At 38.1% G+C, this 14,366-nt stretch overlaps 1 protein-coding gene across 1 annotated transcript; it reads left to right on the forward strand.

Annotated features, from left to right (window-relative positions):
• Positions 1 to 1,098: 1,098 nt before the first annotated feature.
• On the forward strand, positions 1,099 to 6,574 carry tbata (thymus, brain and testes associated). Its single transcript, XM_056430400.1, has 8 exons — positions 1,099 to 1,285; positions 3,961 to 4,131; positions 4,227 to 4,318; positions 4,632 to 4,781; positions 5,033 to 5,114; positions 5,321 to 5,471; positions 5,559 to 5,599; positions 6,525 to 6,574. Exons 1-8 carry the CDS (start codon positions 1,099 to 1,101, stop codon positions 6,572 to 6,574), a joined length of 924 nt encoding a protein of 307 aa, XP_056286375.1.
• The last annotated feature ends 7,792 nt before the right edge of the window (positions 6,575 to 14,366 follow it).

Genomic DNA, 14,366 nt, shown 5'->3' on the forward strand with positions numbered 1-14,366 from the left:
CTGAAACTGAACACCGGCAGTTGATGTACACTACTGTTCAAAAGGTCGGGGTCACTTAGAAATGTCTTTATTTTTCAAAGAAAAGCACTGTTTTTTCAATAAAGATAACATTAATCAAAAATACACACTATACATTGTTAATGTGGTAAATGACTATTCTAGGTGGAATCGTCTGGTTTCTAATGAAATATCTCCAGAGGTGTATAGAGGCCCATTTCCATCAACGATCACTCCAGTGTTCTAATGGTACATTGTGTTTGCTAATCGCCTTAGAAGACTAATATCTGATTAGAAAACCCTTGTGCAATTATGTTAGCACAGCTGAAAACAGTTATGCTGGTGATATAAGCTATACAACTGGCCTTCCTTTGAGCTTGAAGTTTGAAGAACAAAATTAATACTTCAAATATTAATCATTATTTCTAACCTTGTCAATGTCTTGACTATATTTTCTATTCAATTTTCAATTAATTTGATAAATAAAAGTGAGTTTTCGTGGAAGACACAAAATTGTCTGGATGACCCCAAACTTTTGAACGGTAGTGTACATCATGCCAATGTTTCAACTTCTAATATGAAGATGATTCCTGCAGGATTACTGGGCTGGGGAGTTTAACACAATCTACCCCAGTTTCCCCCTTCCATCTTCATTTTGAACTTTTCAACAACCAAATAACGACTATTGGCTTTGGTTGTTCGATTAAATAACGTGTCATTGCTTGCGGCTTTGCATGTGAAAATCCAGTCACGTGGAGTTTAAGTCCCTCATTGTGTACAGATGCCATTGTTTCTTGTTTAGGTTGGGTTTCTAAGCAACAAGGGCAACACGGCACATACAGTACCAACGGCTTTGAGCTGAAGGAGGTTTTCAGAGGTAAAGTGGTATTTTAACCGTATTTTCTTCGAGATTGTGAATTATTTCTTCTCAGTAGAACAAACATTTTCAGTTCAATTTTGAAAAACGAAGTTATCTTTAGAGTGAATATAAGTTGAGTGCTCTTGCTTGTTAGGTTTTGTTCTGTGGGCATATTTCTATTACTTTTAAAGTTCTTTCACTCCCTCAGATTCAAACAAAACCTTCAATTGTCACTCCAAGATATGTCGATGGCACAGAGTCCGGCCTCCCGAGGAAAATCAAGAGAGAGGAGCCAAACTGATCAGGTGCCATTCTCCCCCGAGTTCTCCCAGATGCTGATGAAAAGCAGTCCACGCTTTGGTACCTTGAGTCATCACTCATTCTTCTCCCGGCACAACCCTCATCCAAACAGGGTTAAACATATTCAAGGTGAGCAAGTAGCAGAATACATTTGTTTGCTTTATGATTTATTAATTTGAAGATTCATTACAGCAAATTGACATAAAATGCAAATGATGCCTAGAATTCAGGACAGATGTCAGTGTGTATTTCAAACCTAAATTTAAAAGTATGTGGCTTTGGTTTCTAAATACTCAGTTTAGTATAATTGCACTATTGGATGGAGCAACTTGTATTGTGAAAGTACATAATCTATACATCATATATAATTGCTCTGTTAACAATTTATAACTTGTAAGCGCACCTTCCCAGAATAGACGCTGGGTCTTGATGGGAGATTTATACCGACATATCTGACTCGTTCACTCCATTGCCCCTCTGATGCTGCATAATAGGTTAAAATTATAAATGACCCCCTTAATAAAATAGTGATACGGCACAGATAAAACACAGATTAAAGTATTGATCAGTTAGACAGCATGTATGAGGTGATTAGTTTAGCTCAACATAGAACATGGAAGCAGAGAGAACATCTGTCACTCAGTGTCTCCGATTAATACTTCTTTCATCATATAAGGCTTCAACAGAAAGCACACATTTACATTATAACTGTCAACAGTATAACAAATTCTTATCAGCTGGTTGCCTGTTAATCTCATTGTAACAACACTCCTCCAGAGATTCACTCCTCACAGCTGTTTTTACATATCTGTTTGTGCATGGACTCAGTTGCAATACATCTGTTATAGTTCTTTCATGCCTTATGAACAACACTGGTACACTGGCGGTTTGGTCGTGTTCCTCATTTAATTCATGCTCAGCCACAGGGGTATAAGCGATATATGACATGATATCTCTAAAAAATCCAAAGACACGTTTCTCACCAGCAGCATGTTGTTCAAGTTCAGAGGCTTCTTCTTCAGAAATGGCTCTCGCCCCATGTCTCAGTGGGATTTAGCTCAAGGGATCTATTGCTGTGGATTGTCACATTTAATTCTCCTCAACAGTCAGTCCAACATTTGGTTTAAAACTCAATCTCATTTTTTCTTCACACCCAGATCCCCCAAACATTAAAGTCCTACTTTCGTCCCCCTTACTCTATGAATGTACTCTATGTGTCCCTAAATTACCGAACTGAATGCGTCTGCAGTTCAGACGTCAGTCCACGTCAGAATATCTTCAGCTGGCTTTAACAAATAACAAATCACTGTCATTGCACCATTGGAAGTAGCAATTCATATTCAGCAAATGCTATCATCTATTGCTATACATCTCATTTAATACTGATCTACCTTTTGGTTAAAATAATGCCTATTATGGCATTTTTTGTCACCTATTAGTTATTGCTTCCATTTTGAAGCTATGGTTATTAGACTCAAAGTGAAAACATTTCCATCGGACTCTGTTATTCCACTTCAGCTCTTCAGAGCAATGTATCATACAGCGTTTTTTAATTATTGAACATTGATCGAACTAATTAGCGCCACTGGGGGACTAACAATTAGCAAATCAGTGGAACACCGTTGTCAGGCTGTTAAGCGTTGTCATAATCTTTTCTGTGGCGTCTCACTCTTCACTACTCTTCTCGAACCTTTAAAGCTCCAAATGCCACTTACACTACCGTTCAAAAGTTTGGGGTCACTTAGAAATGTCTTTATTTTTCAAAGAAAAGCACTGTTTTTTCAATAAAGATAACATTAATCAAAAATACACACTATACATTGTTAATGTGGTAAATGACTATTCTAGGTGGATGTGTCTGGTTTCTAATGAAATATCTCCATAGGTGTATAGAGGCCAATTTCCATCAACCTCACTCCAGTGTTCTAATGGTACATTGTGTTTGATCATCGCCTTAGAAGACTAATGTCTGATTAGAAAACCCTTGTGCAATTATGTTAGCACAGCTGAAAACAGTTATGCTGGTGATATAAGCTATACAACTGGCCTTCCTTTGAGCTTGAAGTTTGAAGAACAAAATTAATACTTCAAATATTAATCATTATTTCTAACCTTGTCAATGTCTTGACTATATTTTCTATTAAATTTTCAATTCATTTGATAAATAAAAGTGAGTTTTCATGGAAGACACGAAATTGTCTGGATGACCCCAAACTTTTGAACGGTAGTGTATTTACAATACATTGTGTATCCTTACCCTTTTGAATTATAAAAAACCTTATACACCAATCTTCCTAGAATAGACAAAAAGTCCATTGGGTAGAATTAACCAAACTTTTCTGAATCATGGGCCATTCGGGCGGCTGCTCCATGTAGATCGGTTGGCACAGGTTGCCAGACCCTTGCCTGCGAGTTCGCCTCTCTGGTGTGGCTCACGAAAAGAACCAACCTGGTCTTTCAGAGCTAATTACATCTATTGTGGGCATTTATCTTGTGACGTCTCGATAACACGGTCCTTTTTTCTGAAGTGGTTGTGGAAGCATCCCAACCTGATATTTCACAAGTCGTCCATATACATTTATGGACGCCTGGAATACCAATACGGCCCATGAAAGGGACGGCTGTATTGTTAGCAGTGCATTTCTTTCTTTGAGGTTCTCATGGAGTCGTCCTCTTTGATCTCAGCAGGAATTAGACAGGTTTTTATTTATTATGGACATTTCCTTTGATGGCTCCACACTTTTGAAGCGCTTTACCTTCTGTGTTGGTTTGAACTGTATATAGCGTGCCTCTCTTTTCCACAGGACTCAATGGCAGGCCCGTCTGCATGGTGAGGGATGATTGGTTCGTCACCTCATCATTATTTCCCCATCCACTTCTCAAGAGTCACGTCCTCAGCAAAGCAACTAATCAATCCTTAGCTTTTCCTCTCCCTCAGAATCTTTATGGAGTGTGTAGTAACACAAATAAATCAGGTACGTTGAATGTAACACACAGCGCCTCCAGTCAAGTATGACTCGCAATTGAGCAAAAGACTGGACAACTGGAGTAATTTTTCCATTTATTTCAGCAGCACAATTTTCAGAAGCCTGGAGGGATGAACTTAAAGACCTCGCCGCAAAAGTCAGTTTGTCTCCTCAAGCACAAAAGGACAAAAAAGACGTATGTATATTGCTGTAAATCCTGTTATCTGAAGTATGTCAAGGGTTAACATAAGAGCACTGTTCATAACCCTTAGCAACTGATTTACTACTGCATTTAAATGATCAATAAATGGTAGGAATTGAATATTAGCCGGTGCCTGACAATAATGAAGTCAAAGGGTTTTAGTGGTAGACACAACTTTGTCAGAAACAATCATGTGTTCACACAGAAATATGTTCACCAAAATGGGATCAATTTATAAAGAGATATACTGGAACATATATTCAAGGTTGTTGTATTAAAAAGCAAGATTTTGTCGATACAATTTCAGGACCAACCAGAGGAAGAATTTGTCCGCCGAAAGACTCAATATTCAGCTGAAACGGGGAGAATCATCCCTCCAGCCACAAACTCTCACCAACGAAGACTCTATTCACAGCGCGTGACACATCTTCAGACCTTTCACGATCAAGAGCTCATGGTAAAATATTCCTCCACTGATGTTCACCTCTCCACAGTTTGAAATGTGTGGGCTTGAAATGGGGCACAGCAAAAAAATCTTAAAGCAGCATTTGAAAAATAGAAGAGATTTCCAACATTATAGATGATAATTATGCATCCCAACGCTGTAGCCCTCAGCACAGCTGATCCCTTGCAAGTTCCCTTTGCAGTAAAAAAAAAAAAATGTATTCGGTTTGCCAGATAATGTTGTAAAGTTGTTGTTTTTCCCAGGTGTTTGATATTCTTTGTCAGATCCTGCAGACAGATTCACTGTCGACAGTCCAGCAGTGGCTTCTGCTTGCAGGTCAAAGAGGTAAAATGCTTTATTTACCTTAATAGGTTTTCTAAATGCATAGTGCAGCGGATGTCCATCCGCAAAACATTTATTGGAATGATCATCTCTCATTTCTATTCCTCAGTCAAGACAGACATTTAAAACAACCACTGACGGAAGGTATATCTTCTCTTCTGAGAAGAACCAATGAGCTTTTTTACTCATATTATATGATGTACCCTCAGAGAAAGACCTGGTGATGGGAATGATCAAGCAGGCCATGGATGGTGCCGACGTCTCGGGCCATCATCAGCAGAACTTTCAGCTGCTCAAGGCTTTTCATCCTGTGTACGGTCCATCGTTCCATCAGTCGTGGAGAAAACCACCGGGAACGAGGTCAGGGTCATCAAACTACTTTTTATCTAATTCTTGTGTTCTAAAAGGTTTTACGCTCAGCGTGTTTATTGTTTATTTATTCCACAGCTTATGCAAGGAAATGCAATCCTCCAGCAACGATGAACCAGGTAACAAACTAGTGCACCACTGTTCACTCCCTTGTAGTGTGTTGAGTATTGTACGAGAGACATTTGTTCTCTTTTCTCTCCTGCCGCTCGATTTTTTTTTTTTCTTCACAAAGTGGACAAATTCAATGTGGACTAATTCAATTTAGTATAGCCCATAATCACAAATTAGCCTCAGAGTGCTTTACAATCTGTGCACACACGACATCCCTGTCCCCCAAAAAAACCCAGAGAAAAACCTTTCACAGGGAAAAAAAATGGAAGAAACCTTCAGGAGAGCAACAGAGGAGGATCCTTCACCCCGGATGGACAGAAGCAATAGATGTAATGTGTACAGATGAACAGCGTTACAGAGTTATAACACATTAAATTCATATGACAAATGTATGAATAATTAGTAGTAGGCATGGACCACGATGTATACAACCAAACTCCTTGTAAACAGAAGGAGGGGCATCAGCAGGGCCATGGCAGGAGAACTCAGGCAGGGCCAGTAGGGAGGAGGCCGGGCCCATGAGGCAGGAAGCATGGCGAAGGAGGCAGGAAGCATGGCGAAGGAGGCAGGGCCAATGAGGCGGGGCAAAACTATTAAGCTATAAAGCCAATACTCTGAAAGAAATGTACATTCATGCAAATTTCACATTGACACCAAAATCAACCTACAGTCATGTAACAAGTCTCTCAACGTACAGCATTTCTCGCCTCCTGTGGAAATAAGTAATTTGTTATGAAAGGGTTAATTTTCTCCAAATTGTATGTAAGAAAAGATCTGTTTTCATAACTATAAGAGGAAACCAAAACATTCATCGTGAACGATTGTGAATAACGTATTTCATTCTCTTTTTTCTTTTTTTAAATGGACACATGGACCTACAGTATGTTAAGCATAACATGACTAGCGTTGTGTGACTTGAGTTTTCTTTTGCAGAGAGGATTGGAGATGCAGAGGTCCTTGAAGTCCACTCAGAAGCTCAATAGGATCTTCAAGATCAGAATGTATAGAATTCCCTAATTTCCATAGAGATGAATGCATTATGGTTTCCTTATTTCGAGGATTAGTTGGTTCCCTTGTTTATTCAAGCAGTAATTTACTCGAGGCAGTATGTATCGTCAATAATGTCCTGTTCAAGGGTTTGCATAACAACACCCTTGAAACGGGCATTATTGAGGATAAAGTACTGCCTCGAGTACCATGTTGCTTTTATAATACGCTTGCGTGCGACATTATGAATCGTAAGTAAATAGTAAGCTGCCTTTCAGCACAAAATAGTTGTCGCCACCAAACGTTGTGTATCGCATTTCAGTAGCCGAGAGAAAATAGTCCCCTTGTGTTTTCTATGCAACAGACGAACGCCGGGAAGTCCGAATCTGTGAATATCTTTCCAACATTACCGAACTTTGTTTTGTCGTGTCCCTGACGTCTACGGGTTTTACAACGGCAATAAAAACATTGTTTGCGGACGTGAACGCGCTTCATCAAACACCAGCACCAACTCAACGGTCAGACGTAACTGCTGATCCCCTAGTGGTCACCCTTTGCATTGCGCACAGTGCTATAGAAATCACCCCGCAGTATTTCATTCATATCGTCTCTGGTTCTGGTCTTCAAGTCGACAGTTTTCTCTTCGCACCAGTTGGTGAAGCAGTTCATTGTCCACGACTGTTTTTTTCTGTTGCGCAACATTTCATAGGTCTCACTTTCTTTCTTATCTCTGGTAGCATGACGTCTACCTGAAGTTTCCTCTTCCGCTAACCACTCATTTAAAGTCATTTCCCCCAAAATATCAAAGTTGAAACGAAACATGTTTGTAACTGTCAAGTTTGAACTGACAACTAATGGTCGCACAAAATCTACCGTGATTGTTATTTTTAGTGCGCACTGATATGGAACGCTCAGATAAATGCAAACAGCTGTAGGATATTATGACTGAATAAAGTACACCTCGTTACTTACTCTTAACCAATCAGAATGCTTGATTTCATCTACCCATATTATAATGGTCCTTAAATACTGTAGCATATTTGCCATATAGATATTTCTTTGACACGCACGTCAATTTAATGAGATACCCTCATTTCATTTGGAATTGAGTAAAGCATTATACAATAGGCGTGATAGTTTTACATGACACTGTGGATGATTTACCATAATTTTAGATCGCCGGTCTGGAGGATCATGTTTTTGAAGTGTAAATCGTTTGCAGGGGAATAAAACTTGAATCTCGATGGATGTATTATCTTATTCATACAATTCAGTATATCCATCCATCCATCCATTTCCATCCGCTTAATCCGAGGTCGGGTCGCAGAGGCAGCCAACCCAGCAGGCTGACCCAGACTTCCCACTCACCCGCAGCACTTTCCAGCTCATTCTGTGAGATCCCGAGGCGTTCCCAGGACAGCTGGGAGATATAATACCTCCAGCCTGTTAAGGTCTTCCCCGGGCTCTCTTCCCACAGAAGGAGGTAGAGTGGAGGGACATCACCAGGACCATGGCTTGAGGCCAATTCAGTAAAATAATATATATATACAGTATATACACTACCGTTCAAAAGTTTGGGGTCACTTAGAAATGTCTTTATTTTTCAAAGAAAAGCACAGTTTTTTCAATAAAGATAACATTCATCAAAAATACACACTATACATTGTTAATGTGGTAAATGACTATTCTAGGTGGAAACGTCTGGTTTCTAATGAAATATCTCCAGAGGTGTATAGAGGCCCATTTCCATCAACTATCACTCCAGTGTTCTAATGGTACATTGTGTTTGCTAATCGCCTTAGAAGACTAATATCTGATTAGAAAACCCTTGTGCAATTATGTTAGCACAGCTGAAAACAGTTATGCTGGTGATATAAGCTATACAACTGGCCTTCCTTTGAGCTTGAAGTTTGAAGAACAAAATTAATACTTCAAATATTAATCATTATTTCTAACCTTGTCAATGTCTTGACTATATTTTCTCTTCAACTTTCAATTCATGTGATAAATAAAAGTGAGTTTTCATGGAAGACACGAAATTGTCTGGATGACCCCAAACTTTTGAACGGTAGTGAATATATATATATATATTAGGGCTGTGAAACGATTAAAATTTTTAATCGGGTTAATCACAGGTTTTTGTGGATTAATCATGATTAATCACATATTACCGATATTCTCGGTATATTTTGTGAGAACATAGAGATTTATGACAAAAGACGGATATATACATTTATACATTCTTCTATACAATGGTGCTGCAACTCAGCAGTTATTTAGCAGTTTTCTTCCATATGGAACATTAATACATCTTCATCCTAAACAGAATGTTTAACCCTCCTGTTACCTTTCGGGTCAATTTGACCCCATTCAATGTTTAATGTCGGTGTTCTTTGGGGTCAATTTGACCCCAGGCTGTTTTTCACTGTGTCAAACATATAAGAAATATCAACTTTTTATTTATTTAAAGGGCTATTTAGGTAGTCAACAAAAACATAAAGTACCTCACACTTAAACTTGGGAAGCAATATTAATTCTAATAATTTTCTGGAGGTTTTAATTGCTGGGGTCAAATTGACCCCGAGGGTAAAATATGTTAGTAAATGTAAAGGTAACAGGAGGGTTAAACAGAACATTTTTCTCTTGTTTGTCAACCATTAACTCCACCATGATACAATCTAAAGGCCTCTAGTCTTCCTCTAGCAGCTGCTGAGGCAAACTGACTGTGTGGGTTTTCTTCATGAACTGGGCCGTGATGAAAGGGACGGCGGGGACACCGTTGCAAAGCTGAAACCTCACCGGCCCGGACACGGACAGGTGGACAGATTGACAAGTGACTTTTTTTTTGCTCGGTCCCGGTGCGCGCGCACGGAGCTCTGTGGCGGGCGAGACGGAGATCGATAAGTGTTAACGCAACGCGAAGAGACAGAAATGACATGCTGCTGTGGAGATACGATCAACAACAGACGTTTAGTTTAATAAAAGAACAAAGACGTGCTATAGAGAACATGTCAGGGGGCGGGCCAATCTTTTTAATGTCATGCGATCTACCGACACTACGCCGCGATCGACTGGCAGGTCGCGATCGACGTGTTGAGACCCCTGATCTACAGGAAGTAAAAGTCGTAACAAGGTTTCCGGAGGTGAACCTGCGGAAGGATCATTATCGATGAACAGCACGACCGTCTGCATGAGAGCGGACATAGTTCAGATTGAAGCTCATTTTGCAAGTGACTTTTTTTTCGTCTCGACGACCAGACGGATTGGAAGCTCATTCTGCGCATGCGTTAAATGCGTTTAAAAAAAAACTAGTTAAACCTGTAATTGAATTAACTGAGTTAACGCGTTATTTTTCACAGCACGAATATATATACAGTATATATTGTAAGTCGCTTTGGATAAAAGCGTCTGCTAAATGACATGTAATGTAATATATATATATATATATATATATATATATATATATATATATTATATAACATATAATAATATTCAGTTTAATATGAGATATAAATACAAACTAATGTAAATATATAATATAAATATATTATAATAAAATATAAATATCTTAAAATGTAAATCATAAATATATAAAATATAATAGAAAATGTTTATATATTAAGATGCCCTTATGAACCTTATTAGGGTTTAAGTGAGTCTGTTTTTATCCACCTCCTCATTGTGTTCCTTCACCTCCTCCTGTGTCCGTCAGACCAAATCAAGCCAGGAGTGTACAATATGATACAATATCATTTTTTATCCCGAAGGAATTCATTCAGTTTCATTTACTAGCAAAAATATGACTGCATTAGATTGTGCTCTTACAATCATTGTAGCTATTGTCACAGTTTGTTCAGCTTTCTTTAGAGCCAGGAGTGAATTAACACCTGAGACGACTGTACAAAAAAAAAGATCAGAATAAATAATGCACCAGGACCTTTGTTGTTATGAAAATTAAATAATATACAATCGATCCATTAGATTAATCATAAATTAAAGTAGTCAAGGTTTAATTATTTAATACAAATAAAAACTCATCCGATTAGAAAAATATATTTTCTTGTGAGATATATTGCACCAGTGAAAGTGCTAAAAAAAGCTTGGTGCTTAAAAGGTTAAATCTACACAGAGATGAGAGGAAAGGAGGGGATAATACGCAAGCAGGAACTTTGTAAATTGATATATGTATTTATGTATATCTTTATCTAGATATATTTTTCTTTTATTGCCACAGAATGGAATACGCGTTACAATGAATTGCCACTTAGCATGAAGATTGTGCTCAAACTGCACATAATCACACACATCGTAATGATGACTGAATGATGTGTTTGTGAAAGAATCCCAGAGGCTATTCACAAACAAGTCCTTGCTACAGTCGGCCTCTTCCTTGGTGGCGTGACCGCAGTTCGAGGTCAGCTGGCCCGGTCAGCAGGTTGAGATCAGCTTTGACGTCATGAATCATTCTCACAAGGTCACCCGTTTTGCGCCGCGCGATAAGAGGCAGCTGTTTGCTGCTGCTCTATCAGACACAGCATTGAGAAGAGGAGGCGGCACTCGGGCCTTCTGCCAAATATTTCCCAGATGTGACGGTTGCTCCTCCACACACACATACCTCACTGACCAACTCCACATCACATATGAGGAGAGAGAGGTGGAGCTCCTTCAAAGTGAAAGGGTGAAGTTGAAAGTTAGATTACAGTCAGGTTGATGGAGTTTACCCTGAAGGTTTGGAGAAGTGTGAACGGATGAATTATTACATTTGAAAGCATAAACCCTATCTGAAATCGTAACCCACAAAGACATGGTAACTAGCAGCTACAAATAAAATGTAATGAACAAATTAAATCATAAGCTATTATTGTGTCTAGAAATAACATTATTCACAGACATCGTGACTAGCCAGCACAAAGTCAGATCAGAGACGACGGAGTGAACCAATCGGTGATTGACTGAATGTGTGATTGAAATTCAATATCTTTTTTCTTCTGTGATTCATAACTCATACTGGACCAGAGTCAGTTTAGATGAATGAACAATAATTCATTTCTTGAGATTAAATCAAATATTGTCTTAAAATTAAAGTCAACAAAGATGTGGTAAATAGCCACGACCAAAAAGAGCAAAGGAGTCGATACAGACTGCGACCAGCCTCTCTCTGAAAAGAGTCTGTTGTACATTTAGATCAAATATAATTTTCGAAATTCAAAATAAAAGATAGATAGATATAAAAGAAAGGTGGTCAGAGCAGGCGATGTTGGTGTATCAACATATCCCTCTTCCCATAATCACCTATGCATTTCATACATTTATAGCAGGCACAAGTGTGCAAATGGTGAAGCCTAATTGACGTCCATATTTCCTCCGCTCATTAGCTACAGCATGTTTTCTCCTTCATGGAAGCCCCGTATTAATCATTTGGAAGACTGCATGTGTTCTGATGATTATTATAGATTGCTTATAAAACCACATACAGGACTGTCTCAGAAAATTAGAATATTGTGATAAAGTTCTTTATTTTCTGTAATGCAATTAAAAAAAACAAAAATGTCATGCATTCATTTTCAATTCAATCAAAATGAAATATTTTATTTTTTTTTTTTTTTTATTCTATTGATTATATGAAAACTAAAATTCTATCTCATAAAATTTGAATATGTCCCCAGACCAAGTAAAAAAAAAGATTTATACCAGCAAAACAAAAGCAAACATTTGAAAATGTGTTTTTAATTAGACGATTCAAGTGATTTGTTTAATACCCTACTAGTATACTTTTCATGATATTCTAATATTTAGAGATAGGATATTTGAGTTTTCTTAAGCTGTAACATAATCAGCAATATTAAAAAAAAAAAAAGGCTTGCATATTTTCAGTTTGTTTTAAATGAATCAGAATGCATGACATTTTTGTTTTTTTAATTGCATTACAGAAAATAAAGAACTTTATCACAATATTCTAATTTTCTGAGACAGTCCTGTATATTGCAAATTAATATGTGAAAAAAAAAAAATCATAATATGCTGTATTCTAAATTTGATTTATATATACAGTATGGACAAATATGCTTGTTTTATTTGCACAAAAGGTCTACATCGTTAGATATGTACTTTTTAAAAATGCAGCATAACTGAGAGGGTGAGAGATGTACAGCAACATCTCTGATAAGAATAATCATAAACATGAGCTGCTGCTGGTTAATCGGTGTCGTAGTTATGGGTCACATTTTAGACCCCTTGTTCCAAAATTCATTAATTTTGATTCACTCTTGTCACATAAGACCTTCAATGTTTCAAGCATCCTGTAGTGCTTCCCGCTAATTAATATGAATTGCCTGTAGTAAATCGGCAAATTAATATCACGTTCATCTTGCCCAACATATTGTTAAACTAAATTGTTTGTTTTCTCCACGACGCCTCAATGACTCCGTATGTTTTAGTAAGCATACCCAGAAAATGTAATTTGGGTTATAGGCATGCCTGCTCAAAATGTGAGATATAAATGGAAATAGATTCAAGATTTTGCCTTCGCTGATAATAGCACAGCCCTCACAATGTTTATTTCGATGACTATCAACTTGTAACAGATTCTACAGGAGTTCCCAGTTATAGCACAATGTGTGAAAAGTAACATACTTTCAAACGTATAGAAATTTTTTACATTTATTTGACCTGAACCGAGAATGATTTCACTCTCCCTCTGTGCCTTGTTATCTGAGCTTCTCCTAGCAAGTGGAGCCAGTTTCCGTGCTTCCCCTTTTTCTTCCAGTTCCCCTGAGATTCACCCGACAGTCAGAGGACAATCTGATGCGAAGATTTGCTTTTCCAAAAATATAAACCATGGAAGTAAGACGTTAATTATGTATAATTATGTTTAATATTTATGCAAGATGCAGTGGTAGATTTTTTGTAATTATCAGCCTACTTACTGCATCACTGTTAATCATTATCAATAAATAGCATTTAATCATATGTGGACATATTGTACTGCATCCCGGGGACTAAAAGGAGACGTTGCTTACGCCTTGTGTCAGCTCACCGTTATTAATTCTGGTTGTGCATGTTTTAAGGTTAATGACAGCCATTACACATATAATATACTGTTTATATATACAGTGCATCCGGAAAGTATTCACAGCGTTTCATTTTTTCCACATTTTGTTATGTTACAGCCTTATTCCAAAATGGATTAAATTCATTATTTTGCTCAACATTCTACACACAACAACCCATAATGACAAAGTGAAAACTGATTTTTCCAAATTTTGGCACATTTATTAAAAATAAAGAAGGAAAACATAACATGTACATAAGTATTCACAGCCTTTGCTCAATACTTTGTTGAAGCACCTTTGGCAGCGACTACAGCCTCAAGTCTTCTTGGGTCTGATTCCACAAGCGTGGCACACCTATTTCTGGGCAATTTCTCCCATTCTTCTTTGCAGAACCTCTCAAGTTCCATCAGGTTGGATGGGGAGCGTCGGTGCACAGCCATTTTCAGATCTCTCCAGAGATGTTCAATCGGGTTCAAGTCAGGGCTCTGGCTGGGCCACTCCAGGACATTCACAGAGTCGTCCCCAAGCCACTCCTTTGTTATCTTGGCTGTGTGCTTCGGGTCGTTGTCCTGTTGGAAGATGAACCGTCGCCCCAGTCTGAGGTCCAGAGCTCTTTGGAGCATGTTTTCATCGAGGATGTCTCTGTACATTGCTGCATTCATCTTTCCCTCAATCCTGACTCGTCTCCCAGTTCCTCCTGCTGAAAAACATCCCCACAGCATGATGCTGCCACCAC

The sequence above is a fragment of the Pseudoliparis swirei genome, chromosome 13 (genome assembly GCF_029220125.1).
Source record: "Pseudoliparis swirei isolate HS2019 ecotype Mariana Trench chromosome 13, NWPU_hadal_v1, whole genome shotgun sequence".
In the NCBI taxonomy this organism is placed as follows: Eukaryota; Metazoa; Chordata; class Actinopteri; order Perciformes; family Liparidae; genus Pseudoliparis; species Pseudoliparis swirei.